General features: G+C 39.0%; 1 protein-coding gene across 1 annotated transcript in view; it reads left to right on the top strand.

The window, feature by feature from the left end:
* The window catches only part of arap2 (ArfGAP with RhoGAP domain, ankyrin repeat and PH domain 2), a 78,334-nt gene that overhangs the window by 40,874 nt on the left and 13,552 nt on the right, over positions 1-23,908 (top strand). The window contains 9 exon segments of the mRNA XM_083541229.1: positions 10,522-10,666; positions 11,125-11,227; positions 13,260-13,458; positions 16,802-16,865; positions 16,953-17,116; positions 17,212-17,424; positions 18,926-19,031; positions 19,657-19,804; positions 21,601-21,669. Coding sequence (XP_083397355.1) covers positions 10,522-10,666; positions 11,125-11,227; positions 13,260-13,458; positions 16,802-16,865; positions 16,953-17,116; positions 17,212-17,424; positions 18,926-19,031; positions 19,657-19,804; positions 21,601-21,669 — 1,211 coding nt within the window.

Genomic DNA, 23,908 nt, shown 5'->3' with positions numbered 1-23,908 from the left:
CAGCTCACTCTTACTGAGATAGCAGGAGCAGCTGGAGGCTCCTATCCTCTTGAGAGCTTTTCCGTTCTCTGGATCCCAACTTATTGCACCCCAAGGGGAATTTGTTGTTGCTACAGCATCCTGTCCACTTTTCTTTTCTTCTACATGTGAGTGTAGAAGACAGTGGTTCTTATAGCTGGAATACATGTTGGAAAGTGGGTGGAGTGTCAGTTTGTCTTAACCAATGCTGGTAATAAAAGTGTACATTGCTGGAAATGTTAAAGATGAACTAAAATAATCGGAAATTGAAAAAGCACCAGGGCAGCTTAAACCAGCTACTAAGGAAAAACAGAGATATGGCGTCCCGACTTGGAATTTAATCTCAAGTTTAGATTTCAAATCAACCAAACTGCTCATAGCATCAGTATGCATAGTAGCTTTCTATCTGTATATATATATATATATATATATATATATATATATATATATATATATATATATATATATATATATATATATATATATACAGTGAGGAAAATAAGTATTTGAACACCCTGCTATTTTGCAAGTTCTCCCACTTAGAAATTATAGAGGGGTCTGAAATTGTCATCGTAGGTGCATGTCCACTGTGAGAGACATAATCTGAAAAAAAAATCCAGAAATCACAATATATGATTTTTTTAACTATTTATTTGTATGATACAGCTGCAAATAAGTATTTGAACACCTGAGAAAGTCAATGTTAATATTTGGTACAGTAGCCTTTGTTTGCAATTACAGAGGTCAAACATTTCCTGTAGTTTTTCACCAGGTTTGCACACACTGCAGGAGGGATTTTGGCCCACTCCTCCACACAGATCTTCTCTAGATCGGTCAGTTTTCTGGCCTGTCGCTGAGAAACACAGAGTTTGAGCTCCCTCCAAAGATTCTCTATTGTGTTTAGGTCTGGAGACTGGCTAGGCCACGCCAGAACCTTGATATGCTTCTTACAGAGCAACTCCTTGGTTATCCTGGCTGTGTGCTTCGTGCATTGTCATGTTGGAAGACCCAGTCTCGACCCATCTTCAATGCTCTAACTGAGGAAAGGATGTTGTTCCCCAAAATTCTGCAATACATGGCCCCAGTCATCCTCTCCTTAATACAGTGCAGTCACCCTGTCCCATGTTCAGAAAAACACCCCCAAAGCATGATGCTACCACCCCCATGCTTTACAGTATGATGGTGTTCTTGGGATGGTACTCATCATTCTTCTTCCTCCAAACACGTTTAGTGGAATTATGACCCAAAAGTTCTATTTTGGTCTCATCTGACCACATGACTTTCTCCCATGACTCCTCTGGATCATCCAAATGGTCATTGGCAAACTTAAGACGTGCCTGGACATGTGCTGGTTTAAGCAGGGGAACCTCCCGTGCCATGCATGATTTTTAACCATGACGTCTTAGTGTATTACCAACAGTAACCTTGGAAACGGTGATCCCAGCTCTTTTCGGGTCATTGACCAGCTCCTCCCGTGTAGTTCTGTGCTGATTTCTTACCTTCCTTAGGATCATTGAGACCCCACGAGGTGAGATCTTGCATAGAGCCCCAGTCCGAGGGAGATTGACAGTCATGTTTAGCTTCTTCCATTTTCTAATGATTGCTCCAACAGTGGACCTTTTTTCACCAAGCTGCTTGGCAATTTCCCCGTAGCCCTTTCCAGCCTTGTGGAGGTGTACAATTTTGTCTTTAGTGTCTTTGGACAGCTCTTTGGTCTTGGCCATGTTAGTGGTTGGATTCTTACTGATTGTATGGGGTGGACAGGTGTCTTTATGCAGCTAACGACCTCAAACAGGTGCATCTAAATTATAATAATAAATGTAGTGGAGGTGGACATTTTAAAGGCAGACTAACAGGTCTTTGAGGGTCAGAATTCTAGCTGATAGACAGGTGTTCAAATACTAATTTGCAGCTGTATCATACAAATAAATAGTTTAAAAATCATATATTGTGATTTCTAAATTTTTTTTTTTAGATTATGTCTCTCACAGTGGACATGCACCTACGATGACAATTTCAGACCCCTCCATGATTTCTAAGTGGAAGAACTTGCAAAATAGCAGGGTGTTCAAATACTTATTTTCCTCACTGTATAAATAATACGTAAATATATCTCACTCATACAGGACATAGACTCTGCAATATATTTTAACAGCTTAAAAAAAGCAAATAAAGACCCATAAACATTTTGAGAGAGTAACCCGCTTTTCATCCTAGACATGACCTCGTCCGATACAGATCTCTTATTGCGGCTCATGCAAATTACATGTTTGTGTATATAATTTAGCTGTGGGCAGCTCATGGAAGAAGATAAGACCTGTGTTTTTTTTTTCTTTTCGTTTTCTCTCTCTGATCTGATTAGCGAAGTAATGCTATGACTTGGTTTAAAAAAACAAACAAAAAAAAAGCTTGTTGAGAGAAGTGGAATGTTTAAAGCCAATCCGTTTGAGATGCATTTATTTATCCATCTCCATTCAAACCTGAGCTTGGTTTCTGCTAGTCAGATGTGGTTACATGACACTCAAAAGAAAAAGTAAATAAATCATGAGCACTTGAAATTCACGTGTCTTATTTATACCTATTAAATAATCAGCAATGGTTCAGCATTCAAAGGTAGCTTTAGAAATTTGAGTCAAATCCTCTTGAGCTCGAAAGATAACATTTTGCGCATTTCAGAGGAGTGCCGTAATATTCTGTCAATGAGACAGAATAATAAAAAATGAAAAAAAAAAGCAACAAGCTATAATATGTCTCTCCTTTACTCTCTCTCTCGCTGTCCTCCTTTCATTCACTTTGGCCTCTTCAAGTGGCCGAGATTTAAACCTTCATGCTGGCTCGGTAAAAGCCACAGCCGATAAACTGCTCGTTATTTCATCTATTATAAGCAAGCATTCAAGAGTCCCCATAATCGCAGCTTAAGTGTAGTGCTTCCACTGCAAATTTCAAAGGCACTTCTTAAACAGCGTAATTCAACGTCTTAATCCAACAAGAAGTGCCGCCTCACATTTCCCACTGAGATGAAGGCGTACGTTTTATTTATTCATTTATTTATTTATTTATTTGCAAGCCAGGTTGCTTCAAAGCCATTTTTCACTAATGTTTCGAAGCTTTTTGCATAAAACCTGTTCTAAATAATTAATACGCCGTTTCTGAGGATTTTAGTACAAACATGTTTGGCTTTTCAGATGGATTCCAGTTAGTTACTTGAAGTCAGTAGTTTCCATCCCCAGCCACTCTTAGTGCCGGTCCCAAGCCCGGATAAATTGGGGAGGGTTGCGTTAGGAAGGGCATCCAGCGTAAAACATGTGCCAAATCAAACGTGCGGAGGATCCGCTGTGGCGACCCCTAACGGGAGAAGCCGAAAAGACTTGAAGTCAGTAGTTTACCCCCCCCCCCCCAACACCTTAAGAGAATTCTGCAATTGTGTGAGTGTAAATAGGGCGAGAGGAGAAACAGATTACCATACAGATTTACAGTCTCATTTACACCTTTTAGGTAGTAAAGTAATGTATGTCAGTATGCAGGCTTTCAAAAATCTGTTTATTTGTAAAAAATTTTATTGTTTTTTTTTCTGTGCTTCTTTAAGAGCCTAATTGGTTTCTATATTTTGCGCGAGTGCATGTGAGCATGTTCCTCACACGCTCACACACGCTCACGCTTGCACGCACACCAGCACGTCGACACGCACTGTCTAAATTGAGTGACAGGTTTGGAACTAAAACCTCTAATTTCTGATTAGTTTGTGTTTTTCCTCTCTCCCTAAGCCCCAACCCCCCACCCCCCAACCACCACCTCTCACTCTCTGTCTCCTTCGTCTTCCCTTCCCTTTTGTTCTCTGTCTTCTTTTCTGCAGTACTTCACAAGGTCAGAGTTCTAGCAGCTCCGTTCCCTGTGATTTTCTCCTGTCCTCCTCTCATCTAATCATACCTCCGTCCCTCTTTACTTACACATGGATTCTTTCAGGCTTATCAGCGCGTCTGATGTCTCCGAGCTCGCTCAGGTGACGCTGCCTGGTAACATTCACAGGGATGCACATAAGCTTTAGGACTGTTCCATTAATTTGTTTTACATTGCGTTTCAATTTTATTACCCATGGCCTTGCAAGCGTCAGGTCTGATATCCTGTAATGGATTGGCAACCTTCGTGGAAATGAATAAATATTTCGTATGCAGTCATATTTATGAGAGGTTTATTATTTTTTTGTATTTTTAAACATGCATTTTCCACAAAACCTATTGTAAAAACTTTTGACACCAGCATTGTCTTAGCTGTCTGTCTAGTATTTATTTATTGATTGATTAATGGATTTAAAACTGTGTGTGTGTGTGTGTTTGTGTGTGTGTGTGTGTCTGCCAAGAGTCTTTTGCTAAACCCAAAAGCCTGTAAAGTGCTATTCCAATGCTCTATTTTGGATGAAGTGAAAGCAGTCACATCTGCCCCCTTATAAATCTTGCAGAGTTTTTTTTCAACAGCATGCACACACATTGGTGTAACGTTTACACGCAAACCCACACACACACAAGCACACACACACACAAAAAACAACAACATAAAAGCAAGCAATGTTCTCATTGACTGACTCTGTTAAAGTCTTGTGCTTTTAAGCAGAGACGTTTCCCGAATAGACCTCTTTCGACACATGCTCGGTCCTGCGTGATTGAACCTTCAGCAATAAAAGACTCTGTAAGCTTGTTTGGTATAAATATTGAATTAGATGTATTTTAAGAGCACAGTGTGTGTACAACTATGATCATGCTTTTACTTGCTTGTATTTATTTGTATTGTAGGATAACCACGTGATCCCGTTTTTTTTTTTTCTCTCGGATCGATTTGAAATGTTGCCATGGTAGCTGAATTTCAGGATTTCTGAAAACATGATGCCATGTTTAAAAGGATTTTTTTTTTTTACCGTAAAAACTGATATGATTTTAGTCATATGTTACGGTATGCTTTTCTTTTTAAGTGAAGAAGATATAAAAATTCTACGGTTCTGTATATGGCTGAAGGTGGGAAAAACAATTTTTTTGACATCACAAAAAGTTGCTTGAGGGTGTGTACACTTTTATATCCACTGGATATGTTTATAGTTGTCATCCCCTCCATATATATAAAAGTATATATATATATATATATATATATATATATATATATATATATATATATATATATATATATATATATATATATATTTGTGTGATGAAATATTTCGCCTTCTAGAAGAGCTGTTCGTTCTGCTTAATTTAATTAATCTCATGTCCATAAGAGCGAACAGCTAACAGCTACTGTAGGAGAAGGGGTGGTGGGGGATATTTAATCAAGTGTCACTTTTCAACCACAATTAAACGTACCTCCTGTCAGTGGCGGTGCACACGTTTGTGGCTGACTGATGTAATACAGAGAAATAATGGATAATAAGAAAATGCGCAGCTTTCCAGAATGTTAACTTAATATTTCAGAGTGCCCTCCTTTGGTGGAGGCGTGTGATCTCTCATTAGTTAAAATATCTATTTATAACAAGATATTACAAAAATTCACAAATGAACGCTCCACAAAGTTCCTGAGTGCCGCAATAGAAAAGCGTTCGCCCTATCGGCAGATCCTTTCGGATTCTGATGATGATTGGTCATAAATCACTGCTACACTAGTCAATTGTACATGTATGCAGAAGAGGGCAGATAGAAGAGGTTGAATAAAGATGCAGAAATTGGATTCAGTTGGCCTCACAGAGCACATGGTGGTCTTCACACTCTGAGGCTGGTACCTGTTGCAAGATAGGGGGAGGGTTAACTACAGGTTGGAAATCAGTAAGACCACACTGGGAGACAATTGGGGGGAACAATAGAAGAGAAATGATTGCTCTAATTGCAGCAAACGATAGACTGCATCAACAGTGGTTGATGCATGCTGAATTTATAGGGACACTGAAGGAAAAAAGAGCTCGATAGATAAGGCTGCACCTACCACGAAACAGTGCACATCCATATCGCCAACACCATGGTGCAACAAAAGGTTGTGTACCTGACAAACTATAAAACATCTACTCCCCCTGCCTGATCCTGACACACTTGTCCTCCTGTGGGTCCTCTTACCTCCCAGGGAAGCCGCCTGATTTATCCCGATGCTCTATTTCTGCTCGGAACTTCTGCAGTCTCTGCTCCTGTACTTGCTCCCACATGGATAAACCACTTTGCACAGACTGCACTTCCCCAAAACAATTTATGCCCAAGTCTTTCTCCTGCTTCAGTGGATATTCTGACCTGGATAGTGTAGTCTTGCATTCCAGTCCCGAACTGAAGACCACGCTCATTCTCGTTCTGAACATCTGAACACTGATTGGATAACCAGTATAATGAAAGCATAATGATTAAAAATCAATCTATAGTAAGTCAAAAGACGATGGGTTTCCTTTGAGTCTGGTTAATTCCCCATGTTGTTTTGGGGAGAATGTCTTTGCCATTGTTTCCCTTTCAAAATGAAACTAAACTGTTACATGAACAGTCGGATAATAGTGATCCAAAGAACCGAATGTCAGGTGGTACAAGGGGGGGGGAAACCTGAATGCTCTTTGCTCGGTAGATGAAACGGTTATGAAGAAAGAACTGGATAAATAATACTGAGTCCCTGTATCATACAAGACACAACACCTCAGCATGTTGTCTATTGTCCCATTGTACTACTGTATTGAATAAAGAGGATTGCTCTCTTCAGATGTCACAAGTTGTGTTCTGTGCTATGCTTTCTTTGGCTAGGGAAATGATTTCTAGGGTTTTGATGAGGATATGTGCATTGATTTTATAGTGGATTTACCTGCTAATTGTCAGGAAACTACATTGGTAAAGTTTCTCGAGGTTCCCCAGTTCTCAGGCTTAATCACCACGATGTTGTAAGATCAAATCAACAAACATGCATTTTGACTGGAGAGTATTTTGAGAGTCAAGGTTTGTCCACTTTGTGAATCTGGAGCTCTATTTTAGTAAAAACAAACTGTACTACCAAGTGGACTGATTACATACATTACAATTAATTATATAACAGGTGGTTCTTGTGTGGTCGAGTGCTGTTCCATCCGTGTTTCTAACGATCCCCAGGTGTATCGTCGTTTGTACAACTTCAATTGTTTCCGTTTTCCGTAAAATCCGAGTTTGAAACCGTTGTCTCCTCCGCAGTGAACATGGCAAATTAAATTTTGTGGTCCCCAGTGTCAGTGCTTTGTAACAGTCAGAAGTAAACCTGCAAGTTTATGTCAGTGCGTTTACTTGCCCAAAGACATGTTTATGGTTTTATTTTGGGGTTTTTATTAATTTATTTATTTTTATTTTATTATTATTTTTTTTAACAACGTATATAACCAAATCCATCGAAACGGCCACCGGCGTTTATCAGAGAGTGGCTGCTATGTGCCGACACGGAGCTCTCGTGTTTGCAGGATGTGATTTGCTAGAATGGACCTGAAATAGCACTGAACCTGAGAATTGATGCCAGCAGAGCGAGATCAAACTACTCTACACTCTTATCAAACTGTCAGTCACACCCTGATAACCTTCTGATTACCCAGCATGCTTCAGCCTCCCTGATCCCCTTCTGACTCCGGTGTGTACGAACTACACAGAACTCGAAGTGAGCAGAAGAGGTGATAACTCTTCTGTTATCACATAAAAAAAAATAAAAAAAAAGTTCATGCTTTGTAATTCCCAGACTTATGAGGTTATTACGTTCCTTTTTGCAGCAGGCAACGTTTTTTTCTGTTGATTTGAGTGTTAAGTGCACTGAAAAACAATGACACAGAACCCTCAGCACACGAATATGGCAGAAATTCCTATCTATCTATCTATCTATCTATCTATCTATCTATCTATCTATCTATCTATCTATCTATCTATCTATCTATCTATCTATCTATCTATCTATCTATCTATCTATCTATCTATCTATCTATCTATCTATCTATCTATCTATCTATCTATCGGTCATTAATTTGTGGACTGGACCATACTTACAGCAAAGAAAGGTCATAGTTCACCAATCTCCATTTAACCAGGAATTATCACTTCTTTTTTTTTTTTTTTTTTTGTAGCAGACATGTCTAATCATAAATGTATTGTAATTTATGTTAATTATTTAAGAAAATGTGTAAAGCGAATGGTGGACTACAGGTTGAGAGACATTAGGTCAGAAAGGGGAACGTTTTTACAGACTCACAGATTTTTTATTTGACTTAATCTCAGGTCTGATGGTGAACAGAATGTAGTCCGTTTGGGGAAAAAAAGGAGGACAATGATAAAAACATGGCATTAGCATTAGTGTATATTCTTCTTGTCAAATTCGAATAATTTTTTTTCTGAACCCAGTTGATGGGCCTAATAAGTGTTAAAGCTCTGCTCTGAAACACAATAAAACATTACTTGTAAGCCATTTTATGTGACTGGATCAGAGACAAAGTTTTGTTGAATACTTTTGCAGTATAACATTCCATAGTTTCTGTTTTGCAGTTATCAGTTTTTTTAAATATTGTCTTTTAGATTAGTGCGAAGAGAAACAACGCAAAATGGTTCATAGCTGCGTGTTCGTTTTTACATCCTGCAGCACACAATACAAATGAAATTAAACGACCCTTCAACCTGTAATCTTTGTCAACGGCCTGTTGCATTCTCCATATTTGAATTTGGCAAACTGAACCAGTCTTTGTTTTGAGTTGCTCCTGTTGCCATTTCGAGTGGGAGATATGCTTACGGATACTGACTACGAGGTGATGAAATAAATACCCCACACTGCAAACTGCAACATGGAGATACAGCAAGACAGCCACATGAAATGACTGTTGATAGGAAATACCATCTGTCCCTTCTATATCCGAATGTGTGCATGTGAGACGGTGCAAACGAGAGTGTATCTATTTCCGTTTGTTGAAAGAGCGTGGATGCGCCTGTTTGTGTTTCTGTTTTGGTGACAGGCACGCCACTTTCCAAATGTCATCGCTTGGAATCTTTTTCTTTTGTCACTTTCCTTCTCTGCACCTGTTAATTTGTGGCACCACAGAGCTGCTGATGAACGCTTTTGTTCTTCTGCTTCAGGAAACGTTGTAAATATCACTTGTTGTGCCAGTCAGTTTTTTGTGTCCTTCCTTCCTTCTTTTCCTCCCTCTTTCTCACTCATTTGTTCACACATACACACACACACATTTTTTAGTCTTTGTATCATTTCTGATATCTAGGTCTCTCCTTCTGATCCTGTCTTTCAGCCTAAAAAAAAGCTTTTTCGTGTTTTTTTTTTTTTTTCAAGGCAGTAAGATAACGATATGGTGCTTTTGATGTAACTGGGTGGAAGGTGACTCTGCTTCCTAACAGCAACAGAAGACGTGATGAGAATTGCCCGTTCATTTTACCATTTGCATTCAGTTCATGATAAGCTCATAAAATGTCAGGTGGAAAAATGCTTCCCAGTGCACCTTTAGAAAGACAGTCAGCACCTTCTCGCTAGAAATTTTTATTTTGTTTGCTGCCTAAAAAGTTGGAGCCTTGATGTTCTCTTGTGGACTGAGAAAATATTGGTGCTTCAGTCTGCTCGGTTTTGTAGGCAAAGATGCAGGGTAGTCACCTAGCCGCCAAATTTAGTTGGCAAACAGGAAACCATGAAAACCACTAGGACCGCTTGTGTTGCTGGCTAAATGAGACAAATAACTGAAAATTATATAAACAATAATGACAAACCCCCCGTAGCAAATGTAAAACCCTACGCTAGGAAATTCCTTCAGATCTTTTGTGGCCGCACAAAACCTATTAAAGGTCCGCCTTTCAAAAGGTTCTTCAAAGAACTAAAAATTGGGTGGTAAATGGCCTCAAGTTGCAGTTATAATACTACAGTAACCTAATCATTAGTATTTTACTATCCAAATTTACCAGTGTAGTTGTCATGTTGAAGAAAAGTAAAATTCTCTACACACTATACCTGGGTATGAAATTGGATTGTTAGTTGGACAGACTCTGAAACTTTCTGAGCTCTAGGTCACAGCAAAATGCACTGCAGACACTCGTGACACATCGTGTCACATCTGTTAGATGAGCGTGATTGAACACTAAGGCATTTTGACTGGCCTGCAAAATCACCAGACCTCAGTTCCATTGAAAAAGTGTGGGATTATTTGGAACAGCAGGCGGAACTCTGAAATAGACACAAGCATGAATTCTAATCCAATTGCACACCCAGACAGTGGACGAGTGGGTTAAAATTGACAGGAAAACTTCGGTGGCTTCCTTATTTGACAGAATTGGTGCTGTTATTATAGTGAGGTGATGAGTAACCAAGTAAATTATTAGAATTTAACTAATAAATTTTTTTTTTTTTAGAGAAGCCAATACAAAGTGATTATGATCCTTTTCTTTGGTAGTGTTTTAGAGAGCCTTGATTTTTAAAACTTTCCTGCAGAAAAAAAAGCATCTTACATTATTATTATTAGTTTCAGCATATTAAATTGTTTATTCTCTTTATATTGTCTTTATGTTGTAGATATGGCACAGCGCTGGTGCACATTAGAAGGTGGCTACCTGAGTTACTACGATGATGAAAAGAGTGCCACACAGCTAGGAAGAGTGGCTGTCGGTGAGATGGTGAGCCTGGCCTTCAGCAACACCGAGACCATGACAGGAGCAGGGTATTATTCTTTTCTCTTCTTTTCTGCCCCATTTCCCTTCCTCTACTCATTCCTTACTCCATTCCTCCAAGTGTTATTTTTATTTTTATTTTTTAAAATCAGTTTGCAGTGTTTGACACTTTTCTGTGGGTCAAAAACAGACAAACAAGCAAGCATAGCGGTAAAAATATTCTAACAAGGTGCACAGACCACCCTGTAGACAGGATTAGACTGTGACCTTTGACCTCAGACCATCCTCTGGTGTTCTAATACCTGTGGTAAGAGCAGCAGACAAACTGAGATTAATAGCCAGGCACTTTCCTTTCACAGCTGTGTGTGTGTGTGTGTGTGTGTGTGTGTGTGTGTGTGTGTGTGTGTGTGTGTGTGTGTGTGTGTGTGTGTGTGTGTGTGTGTGTGTGTGTGTGTGTGTGTGTGTGTGTGTGTGTGGTAATCCAACTCCCCCCCCCACCCCCCCTCAGGGCAGTGTTCACCTTTGAGATCTACCTGGAGTCTGAGAAAATACTCTCGTTTGGTGCTCAGACATCAGACGCACAAAGAGCCTGGGTCCATGCCATCACCAAGGTCTGTCTCTTTCTGTCTCACCCACCCACTGTTTGTGTGTGTATCTTACTAAACTTATGAAGGCCTTCCATTGGCATAATTATTAAGAAAATAAATTAATGTAATGTTTACACTTAAATCTTATCCTAGCCTTAAAAACAGTAACCTCTTTTTCACATAGATAGATAGATAGATAGATAGATAGATAGATAGATAGATAGATAGATAGATAGATAGATAGATAGATATTGCTTAATATATTGATTCTTAGATGCATATATACACTATATGGACAAAAGTACTTGGACACCTCACTTTCCAAGCCATATGTGGTTCTTTCCCAAACTGGTATCACAAAGCTGAAGGCACACACTTGAACAGAAGGTCTTTGTATGTAGTAGTATAAACTTTTGGGGTTTAGAGCGCAGGGTCAGCCATGATATGGCGCCCCTGGAGCACAGAGGGTTAAGGGCCTTGCTCAAGGGCCCAAGAGTGGCAGAACCCCTGACCTTCCTATCAGTAACCCAGTGCCTTAACCACTGGAGCTACCCCTTCCCAAACTAAGAGACCCAAACCTGTTCCAGCATGACAATACCCCCGTGCACAAAGCAAACTCTTTAAAGATATGCTTTACATGATTTGGAGTGGAAGATCTCCCGCTATAGAGCTCTGACTTTAACCCTACTGAACATGATGAATTGGCACGCAGACTGCACCCCAGGCTTCCTCACCTCACCTCACCTCACCTACGTCGAACCCGACTTTACTAACACCCTTGTGGCTGAATGTGCACAAATCTCCAGAAGCACTCTCCAAAATCTAGTGGAACATCTTCCCAGAAGAAGTGAGGGAGTTATAAAGTCTGCAAACTTTTGGAAATATAGTGATGTTCACTATTCACATAAGGGAATATAAAAAAAAAAATTCTGTTGAATATCCAAACATTGTTGTACCTTGTGTCTAACTTTCCTCACTCACATGGACATTTTTACATATTCCTTCTCCATAAATGATGGATCATGCAATATCTGAACTGTAGGAACATAGAACAGTGCAATTAAATGCAGAGTTGAAGTCCTCTGGCATTTTGAAAATGTGCACCTTGCTGTAATCACACTGCTAACACTTTAATACCCTCAGACATCGTAGAAGCGAGAGAATGATTCATGAGACAAAACACAAGATTGGAATTCAAGAGCTCGTGTTTGACGAGAAGTAGATTATTTGGACAGTCAGAATCACACAACCAAACCCTGAAGATAAAATCTGGGCTTGCATTGTGCAAATTTGGCATGATTTAGTCACGATTTTGCAGTTGTTGACAAATCTTTGGATAAAATATGCACTCCCTTGAGCTGTCTGAGGTCATGACTCGATTCTGATCCAAGTTAAAATTTAATTGTGCCGCGTGAGTGGTATTTCAATTCACTATGCACAGAAGCCTGCTGTAACTCTCTGCTCCCTCAAATTCACTAGCAGGATCAGGTAAAGCTGAACTGTGACACTCTTGTCATTAAAAAAAAAGAGCACACGCTCCAACCTTCAAAACATCATTTAGCTTTTCTTTTTGTCTAGACAAAGCAGCAGCTGAGGTTCCATAATAATTTTGCATATGTACATGGCAGAGAAACTTGTGATTCTTCTTCTGTAGTTCAATGAGGCTGATATAGAGAAGTGTCAGTGCCTATGTGGGAAGAGTTTTCTGATGTCATCGCTTCAGCTGTTAAAAGTTCATCTTTGTCCTCCCACTCAGACAGAAACTTCCTAAAGTAATGTAACTTAGGGGTTAACTATAGTTCCTCCTGGAAAATATCTGCCATGCAATTTATGTCCTCTTCACTGTGTCTGGCTGTGTAATGAACTTCAGAGCAGTTATTTTATCTGTCCATCATATTCTGTCAGAAGAATGGTTATTACTTCTTGTATCTCTCTCTCTCTCTCTCTCTCTCTCTCTCTCTCTCTCTCTCTCACACACACTCACACACACACATGCATGCTCTCACTATTTTCCCCCTGTTTCTAACTCTTTTTCTCTCTCTCTCTCTTTCTCCAGTGTTTAAACCCTGAGAGGGTGGACTCTTTGCTGAATCAGGACTGTGAGCTGATTGGTCGTTTGTACTATAAGGAGGGACATGACCTTTATCACTGGAGACAAGGATGGTTCTCTTTAGTCGGCTCCGAACTGTTCCTCTATTCCAAGGATGTGCACGTTAATGAGGTGGTTCTACAACTTAAACGGCTGCAGGAACTTAGTAAGACCCCCAGAAACATACATGAACACCAACCTGATGTGAAGTCATTTGGAAACAGTGTATTTATGTGGGTGCAGTTCAAGCTCTCGGTGACTGACTATGGGTCGGCCCTTGGTGCAAGATGAAGGTTTGAATATTGTAGAACTCGATGATCTTTTGGAAGTTTACAGAAAATAGTGCAAAAAAACCCCCCAAATACAGCAATTTTGTCAGAGATATGCCAGTGGTAATATCTTGTTGATTAGCGGTCATTGGAGAATGGGCAAATTGGTTTAAACTTACAGGACAGTGTATGGGTAAATCATATAACTTTTGTTTACAACCAGGGTGAGCAGAAAAGCATCTCAAAATTTCTACTTCTGTTCAACATGCCACCAATTGCAGAAGACCACCGGTTTCTACTCCTGTCAACATAAAGAAAAACCAGAAATCTGATGGTCACCCTATGAATGGCTAGCCAACTCTATATACATAGCCTAATAATCATGTTGTCAGGAGTCAATTTTCTAAACCATTTCACTGAAGATACATACTCAGGGCTTTCACCTGTCTATTGCGGAGTATTGCTTTCATCAATTGCTTTTCTCTCATTGGCATTCTTTCTGCAAACCACTTTCATTCTGTTCCCGCATTCCCCCTGAAATGCGTCCTTCTCAGCTAGTCATGCTTCACGCTGACATTCTTAACAGGTTTTTAACTTGATCCATGCTTGGCAACTGAAGACGAGATTTACATCATTGTTAATCAATTATGCTGCAACTGTTGTGTCACGTAATTGAGGGTAATACACCAACCGATGCTGCCCATGACAAGTTTTTAAATGTAAATTCATAAGCATTTTTTTTTTTTTGGTTTGCAAAATTGCTTTATTTTTTTGTTTGTTTTTCGCCCACATCCTTCATTATCTCCTTTATCAACTATAACTGCTGCCAGCAGTTTCTTCTCACAGTCAGGTTGTTTTTTTGTGGGGTTTTTTGTTGTTTTTTTTTAACCATGGCTCAATACTCTGCAGCACTTTTGTGGAGTTAGTTGATCCCTTTATGTGAATCTATCATATTGTTTTAAGGTCAGGACACCTGAGAAAGAGAGAGGGGTATTGAAAAACCGATTATGTACAATGTGTAATTGAGTATATATTCATGTCATCCAGTTTTAGTTTAACTACGTGTCTGATGTATAAAGCCCTTGTAGCCTGTGGTAGAATCCTGTGGATGGCACATCGGTTATATCACCTTTGAAATGGAATGTTATTAAATAATACACGCATGTCCGTTTGGTCTCTGATCTTTCTTTTTTTTGCGGCTGGAGCAAGGACCCTGCAGGGCTGAAGCTCTGTGACACAGGATTAGAGCGCAGACATGGCAAAGCTTTGTGCCTGACCTGAGCTTTCTTTGCCTCTGTAACACTTCTTTTAAAAACTCAGATTGTGGTTCGCATTGGCAGGGCCAGTCATATGTGGGCTGGGAGCTGCTCATGTAAGCTGCAATAAGACCTTGTTCATTTCCATTTAGTTGCACACAACATTCCGGTTTAGTTAATCTTATACTCCAGTGTGTACTGGAGTGGTATTTAAATGGTGGGCAGAGACTTCACTTCCTGTTATGGGGTTATGTGGATGGTATCCCAATTTTTTAGGTAAAAGAGTTACTTTAAGCATTATATCTGTCATATCTTTTAAACTTACTGACTTTGTACATCTTGCCACCATGAATATTAACTGGACACATCTGAGTTAATGGCTGTGTCCCAGTTACACATGGCAGGAAGAATTACAACCTTCTCCTTACCCGATACCTAATTATGGAATAAGTTGGAACTTAAAGTGTTAATGAATAAAGCCAGTATTCTACTGGGTCATTGGAGGTTCAGCTTTTTTTCTTTCTTTGTTTTTTTTTCTCAAAACCAAAAGCTGATTTGAAACTAAAGGACATAGAGATCCTGGGGCTAGACTTGTGAGTCAGTGGAACTCTCTTTGAATTTTAACTGCTGGAACAGTCATTCTTAGAGCCGCATAAAAGTAACGCTCATGGGGAATCGACTCCAACCGGCTGAGGCCTAGGAAGCAGAGGTTTTGTGTCTGAAAATGAGCTGGGTGACCCACTGGTGGTGCTCTAGCATCCTTAGTTTTTGTCTGAAGCGTAGGCTTACTGTGTTTGTATCTTGTCTGGTTGAAATAAATAAATAAATCTGTAAAACAGTGCTTCTGACAAAAACTAACAAATATCCATTTGACCCTCACTTCTGTCTTTGAGAATAGATTGTTCATAGTTCAGCTGGATTTAAAGTTCTTGCAAGAAATGTTGGGGGGTGAAAAAAAAAATCCTCTAATCATCTAATCTCTACTTTGTACAGTTAGTAAACAAGCATCTAACGATCAGCATTATTTGAAAGTTTCTACATAATCATTATTACGGAAGATTCTGTATCGATTTCTGTTTTTGTCTTGATCCATACCCAAATAACAGTCTGCTGATTGCAATAAAAACTTCTTCTAGTTGTAATATTAATTACTGGGCCTGTTTTTGCATGAACAAATTTTACCCCAGGCATAATTTGCTGCTAAGGTTGAAGGAAGTAGGGCAGGATGGAGAGATTATTTTTAATTAATTATGGTGAGTGTTTGTCATTTGCAGATAACATTACTTAATAAGAATTGTGTATAACACTTTTTTTTTTTTTTTAAACTTGCATTCAATGAAAGCTGTAAACCAAATGGTCTGCTCCTAAAAGGTTCCCATGTTTAATTTCTTTCAAACTGGGATTATTAAAGCCAGGGGAGTAGGCATAGACTTTTTTTTTTTATTTCTTTAAATAAAAGATTCTCGTGTCAGTGTTTCCGACTTAAAATCTAGAAGAGCCGATGTATTTAGAATCCCTAGTTTACTGTATATAGATGCATTTTCTTGCAGTCTAGAATAGGAAAAGGGAGTTAGTGTAGGCTGGGAAGAAAGCAGTGATATTTAGAAGCAGAAGGAGCGAGAGATGAAGAGATTTAGACTGTCATGAGGCGTGCACTCATGAGGTGTTGAAGGGGGTTGTTCAGTAAATAGGCCAGGGCATTGCGGGGTGTTGGTATGCGTTTGATGAGAATGGTCAGACAGCGTTAGACAGCTTTCTCCTGCTCATGCTGGGAGAAATAATGACCAGCGACACTGAGCTTTCTACCCCACTTGGTTGCAACAGGAGTTTTACTCTCAGTCAAATGCAAAACAGTGACAATATGCACCATGTCTCCCACAGAGACTCAACTTTCACCTAATGTATTGAACTTTTTTTTTTTGTGCTTTTCCTGTTATTTTTTTATATTTTTTTAACTCTCAGTTTTGTGTTATTGTGTTTGTAGCTGTCTCCACTCATTTGGAGGGAGATGAGAGGATTCAGGTTCTGCTCATGGTTGAGAGTGGCAGGTAATCTCTTACTGCTAGAACATTGTACCCAAATCATGCTATTTTCTTTTTGAGTTTATAATGATTCTCCGTGTGTTTGTGTTGCAGGACGATCTACATACATGGCTTCACCAAACAGGACTTCACTTTATGGCATTCCGCCATCCAATTTGCTGCTGGCAGAGATGGCCGAGCACTAAGCAATCAACAGCTTACCAAAAATGACGTACCCATTATCGTTGACAGCTGTATTGCCTTCGTCACTCAATACGGTACATTTAGTTTTTATGTCTCTGAATACATTTTATTTATTTTTTAGCAAGTTTATCCTTTTAAACCTAACTTTTACATCGGACTTTGACCCCAGGTTTGTGTCATCAGGGCATCTATCAGAAGAACGGTGACCCAAAACGTGTTGCCCAGCTGCTAGAAGATTTCACCAGAGATGCACGTAATGTTAAGCTTCGACTTCAGGATCATCGATTAGAGGACGTAACAGATGCACTCAAAGACTTCCTGTCCAATTGCGAGGATGCTTTATTAGCCAAAGAGCTCTACCCTTACTGGATTTCTGTCCTCGGTTAGTACTCGTATTGAACCTAATATAAAGCCCAAGGGTTTTGGAGATATTATACTTTACATAAGTTTGTATATCTGTTTCTGTGAGGTTAAAAGCACATACCTCCATTTATGATATGGTTTTACTGCAAAGTGTTTTTCCTTTGTTAATTTTCCACTTTCCTCTAAATTTTGTCACTGGCCAACACCTACTCACTCTCCTCTATCATATGACAGCCATCAACTTGCAAAGGTAAAAAGCTAATAGGGGTTTCCTCCAAGACACCTGAATCCAGCAGTGTAACACACTCAGAGGAAAGTGTAATCTGTCTCTTTCCCCAGGAATATCATGGGTTCACAGATGCCCAATCATACATCTATTGTATTTTATTTAACCAGGAAAATCCAACTGTTACAAGATCTCTTTTTCTAGGGACTCCTGGTAAAAAAGATGGGAGCACAATTCTAAACAACAAAAAAAGTTTTTTGCACATTAAAACATACACAATACATGAAAACAACACAGGAGAAATAGCAACAGAGAAACAAATCATAGAGGTCCTACCAGTGATGATTGGATATTGTCACTGTGATTGAGACAGAGTATGCCATCCCACCTAACCAGAGAACAATTTTGCTCCCTTAGCTCTTGGCCATTGATAGCTCTGTCACTTGCTAGATAGGACAAACAATTTTTTTGTTGCACCGCAATATTTGTGATATATTTCGAGGACACCTACAGTATATAAAATATATATTATGACAAATTAAATATAAAAGTTACATATTCGGTAAAAAGTTGTAGTGGGATCAGTAAACTGGCGTGACTGAAGTGTGCGAAAGCCCAATAACCTACATTGTGCCCACAGAAAATATTGTAGCCAAATGTAGTGTTTTACATTTACGGCAATTGGCAGATGCCTTTATCCAGATCAACTTACATTTTGATCTCCTTCATGCAACTGAGCAGCTATGGGGTTAAGGGCTTTGCTCAGGGGCCCAGAAGTGGCAGCTGGGTGTGGTTGGGATGTCGACCTTTGGATCCAAAGCCCAATGCCTTAACAACTAAACTACCACCTCTAACCCAGTGTAGTGTTTTCACTCGAAGTGCCCGCTTCACCAAATTATAATTTTTTTTTATCTAGGCTTAAGTGATTGTATGACACTCATATCCACAGCAGTCCAGGAGGAATCTTTTTCAATGAATAAGATAAATATTCCAGATGACTTTTAGTTTTATCTAGATGAGATGAAGTGAATATTGGGTTTGTCTGAATAGCTTTTATTACTGTAACAACACATTTGAAAGAAGGAAGACTTTTCCTAGCAGTTCCACTGCTCCCCACACACACACACACACACACACACACACACACACACACACACACACACACACACACACACACACACACACACACACACACACACACATATATATATATAAAATAGCATTGTTATATAACTTGCGAGATATGTGCAGCACTGGTTGACATATTTTCTAACTGTGTCATGTTTTGTTTTAGATGAAGCGAGTGAGAAGGACAGGGTTGAGAAGTACTCCACCTATATTCAGAGTTTACCCAAGATCAACAGATCAACTCTGGCGGCACTATTGCAACATCTGTACAGGTAAACACACACATGCACACACTTAAACCCTCCCCTTACTTCCACTGTTTTGTGTGGAGTTCTTTTGAACAAAGTTTCTGAGTCACCACCAACTCTAAAAATGATAAACCTTAACTTTATGGTTCTTCTGATTTGTTAGCTGCTTTGAAGTCTGCTTTACAAGCTTTTGGAAAATACTTTCCTATAAAACCTCTGTGGGCTTGTCAGACTGTGAAATATTCGGAAATGACTTTAATTGTTTGGAGGGAGCTTAATTGGCCCTCTTGGTGGATTTGAATAGTGGACTAATGTTTCCCTAATGATGATATAAACTTATCGTTAGCCTTTTTTTGTCTTTTTTGTCTTTTTTCTTTTTTTTTAAACCGACACATTCCAATATTGGTGCCTGGCTTTTTATTGTTTTGTGATGATTTTGAAAATGTGTTTCTATTTGTGGGTGTTTGTGTATGCACTCCAGTGGAAGACATATTAGACTTTTTTTTTTTTTTTTTTTTTGGTGAATGTATTTATGTACATGTATATATTCGTGTGACTGGAACATATGAATGTAAGGTATTTCTTTCATTATTAATGTATGTGCTGAATATATAATGTGTGTTTGTGTGTGTGTTTGTGGTTTCATCAGGATTCAGAGCTGCTCTCAGATAAACCAGATGAAAACTCAGAATCTGGCATGTGTTTTCTCATCCTGCCTCTTCCAGACAGGAGGACATGCGCCCCAAGAGACCTGTGTTGTGGAAGATCTTATAAGCAACTACGTTCAGCTCTTCTCTGTTAGTGTCCTGATCAGAGCAGCACATCACATTACTCACTTTCCTCCACACCCCTGTAGAGACTACAAGTCAGGCTAAAGCCCGTTTCACAACATTTCACATTTGCCCAAGTTGTCTCCTCAAGCTTAGTCATGCGAAAAGCAAAGCAACTAATTAGGAAATAAGATTTGAATGTCCATGCTTGTACAGATAACAAATAAAGAGGCTTCAAGAAAAAAAAAAAAAGTTAAGAGAAACTGAAGTCTGTGATAGTGAGTCATAGCCACATCAACAATTCCCCCCCCCCCATCCTCCCACATAAGACAATAAGCCATTAATAATAAAATGATTAACAACAAGAGCATTAAGTCTTACAGATATAATTGTGTAGCTCTGGGATTTCGGGTGGCTAATTTCTGGACATTGTTTTCTCACTGTTTCAGGAGATGAGAATTTATCTGCCAACACCCCTGGATGCAGAAATATTAATTTTTTCTTATTTCTCGTTAGTCAGTTATCTGATGAGCGTTACATTTAAATCATTACATTTAAATAAGGTTTTCTTATGCAGTGCAGTAAAACTTCGAATGCACCTACATACACTGTATGGACATAAGGATTGAAACACTTGACTTTTCCAGCCATACGTAGTTCTTCCCCAAAATGTTACCACAAAGCAGGAGGGACACAGTTGTGTAGGACGTCTTTGGCTTTAAACTTTCTTTCCACTTGAACTAAATAGTGATGACAATGTCCCTGTGCACAAAGTGTGCTCCATGAAGTTATGGTTTACATAGGATGGAGTGGAAGATCTTGAGTGGCCTGCGGCTGAATGAGCACAAATCTCCACTAAACACACTCCAAAAGCTATTGGAACATCATCCTAGAGGAGTCACGGTTCTTATAACTGTAAATGGGGAATGTGGGAATGGGATATTTATAAAGCAAGAACAAATTCTATGGTCCGGTGTCCACAAACCTTTGTCCATCTAGTGTATTATTAGTTACATATCTGAATACTGTTTCTGATTTCACGAGAGATAAAAACATGGCCTCAATCGCCTACTTTCAACAATTAGATTTGCGGGCCTAAACAAGATTGTAGCAAAATTGACCATTGTGTTTAATCATACAGCACTGACAGCGTTGTCCTTATGTTGAATGAGGAGCAAGGCATGGGGTTGTCCTTCAAGCATGCTCTATACCAAATAGATCCCAACCCTGGCCCTACCCCAAGTCGTTTACATTTTAGTGATTTCCATGCTATTATCTCAACCAACAGACTATTTGTTACTTAGCTGATTAGTGGAATCGGGTGTGTTGGGAGCAGGAAAAATAATAAAATGTTCACAACAGTGACTGCATCAGGAGCAGAGAATCAGCACAAATTCTGCAGTCGATAGAGAAGCGGGATTGTTTTTCTGTTGTGCATGAATTTGAATGTATAAAGGGATTTGAAGTGCTATGCATTGCTAAATCCCCCCGGCTAAACTGTATCTCCTTTTTTCTTTTTTTTTTTTTTGCGCCGCACAAATGCCGCATTCATTCTCCCTCAGTGCGAGCTACGAGGTTTTTGCATGACCAATAAGCATCTAAGTGAAATAAAGATAGTCACATCCAGTAAATACACTCACTCTAGTAGAACACTGGTATAAACCAGATTAAAATCTTTTGCTGAAGGGTGTATCGTTTTGAAATTATTATAATTTTTTTTAGATATAGATAATAACAATAATAAAGATAATAATAAGGAGAATATGTTTGGTGTATGGTGCTCATTTAAACTGCTGCTTATCGGTGTTTTCTCATTAAACCAGGTCAACGAGGAGCAAGTCAGGCAAATGGAGAGGGAGAACCGCTGTATTATGAGGTGGAAGGACACTACAGTAAGTCTTGCCTATGAACCTCATTGTGTGTTGGTTAAGAGAAACATAGTGAAGTTATGTTGTTGTTGTTGTTTTAATTACTATAGTCTGCCCTTGAAAAGTTTCAGACCACTTTGTACTTTAAAAAAAAGAGAAAACTCAGTAATGTTTGATTTTAATTGACCCCCAAACACACCTAAAAGCTGAGCGTAAGATATTTGTTGAAGAGATGAGCCAGTGCTCTCTAATGGAATAGCCTGCCCAGTCACCCGACCTTAACCCAATCGAGCTGCTCCTGGGGGAAAATGGATTGAAATGTTCGGGTAGAGTGTCCAAACAACTCCACATGTTGTATAGTAGTGCACTTTTGTATGCAGGATTTAGGTTTTGTGTCCCTTTTTGTGCTCTTTGCATGTTTATATCTGATGTTTATAATTCGGTTCTCTGTTTCTATGATGAGTATGCAAAGAACACACAGCATGTTTTTTTTTTTTTTTTTTTTTTTTTAAACCACCTGCAGCATCAAAAGCACTTTGAAGAGCTACAGAACACAGATTTTTAACAGCCATTAAACAGATATGCAAAATGATGTGTTGAAACTAATGTTGAAGAAACATTTGAAAGTGGTATAAACCTATGTATAGCATACGCCAGTTTTTAACCATACTTGGGATACATTGCATTCTTGCATCAAACATTTAATTTTAAAACTTTCATCTTAATGCTATCTTTGTTTTGCCATTCACAATGCTATAGATAGACACACCCACACACACACCCACACACACACCCACACCCACACACACACACACACACACACACACACACACACACACACACACACACACACACACACACAAACACACACACACACACCCCATATGGACAAAACTTTGGTGGTTGTCATTTGGCCATAAGGTCATTAGTAAAATCAAGTACTGCTGTAGGATGAAGAGATCTGGGCTGCATTCCAGTTCATACCGAAGGTGTTCGATAGGTTTGCGGTCAGAGCTCCACTGTATATAGGACCACTCTAAATCTTTCAACCCATGCAAACCATATCTTCATGGAACTTGCTTTATGTACAGGGGCATTGTCAAGCTGGTCTACTAGTTCCAGTGAAGGGAAACGTGTACATTTCTTTACTCAGGGACACCCTATATATTTGTGTGCCTCTAATTTTGTGATAACAGTTTGGGGAAGAATCAAATATGGCAAGTCCCAAAATACTTTTGGACGGACACTGTGTATATAATGCATTTAAAATGCTTAAAAACTATTTATCAACCTAATACAGGTAGTCTCCGACTTTCAATAGAGATGCGTTCCAATGAACCCATCGAAAAAAATCACCTAGCCTACGCCGGAATCTATTTAAGAATGGTGATCAGTATAGAGTAGTATACAGGAAATTGTTAATAATAAAAAAAAAACACAGTACATTGTTTAGCAAAACAGAACAATTTTCAGTATCATACTGTATAATTAGACAGTGTATATATGTATGTGGCAGCGGGCACGTGGACGAGTGCCGGTGCGGCGCTTGGACGAGCACCAGTCCGTGAGTGGAGGGCGGACCATATGCTTCTACGTTTGCCTGCCATGTGACATGTTTTTTTTTTTTTTATATTTGTACAGTTTTGCCATATCGCTATCGTAAAGTCGGACCATTATAACTCTGAGACCATCTGTATATATTTAGCTAATTTTGCTTTTATTTTAAGGAGCAAAAAAAGCATGAAACCTTGATCTTAAGGGGTCATTTATTAATGTATGTCATCATGCCTACTAACACCAAAATTATTAATACACTATCATTGTTTTGACATTTTAATAAAATAAGTAATCGTCAATCGCTAATTTTCATTTTAGTTTAATTAGTTGACTACACACGAGTTGCTTATTAATATCTAGAATTTTCATTGATCATTATGCACTATGCACCGAATCAACAATGAATCTATAATTTGGGTGAATTTACTTTGTTTTGACCAGGTTTCTTTCTTTCTTTTTTTTTTTCTTTTTCTCTTCCCTAAGTGGATCATTGTTCAAAAACAAAGATTTTAGCATTTAAAAGACTTCAGGGACCTGACTACAGGAAATTAAGCTTAAACCCAAATTGGTTTAAAGTCAGATACAGATAAATTAACACAATGCATTCTTTTCTTCTGTAATTATTTCCATAATTACATGCTCACATTTATAAAAATGCTGCTGTATCCCATTAAATCCCCCCCCCCCACTCCCCCTACAGTGATTG

This window comes from Silurus aristotelis (assembly GCF_946808225.1).
Source record: "Silurus aristotelis genome assembly, chromosome: 5".
Classification (NCBI taxonomy): Eukaryota; Metazoa; Chordata; class Actinopteri; order Siluriformes; family Siluridae; genus Silurus; species Silurus aristotelis.
The sequence above is the reverse complement of the archived record's forward strand: the minus strand, read 5'-3'. Positions and strand labels throughout refer to the sequence as shown.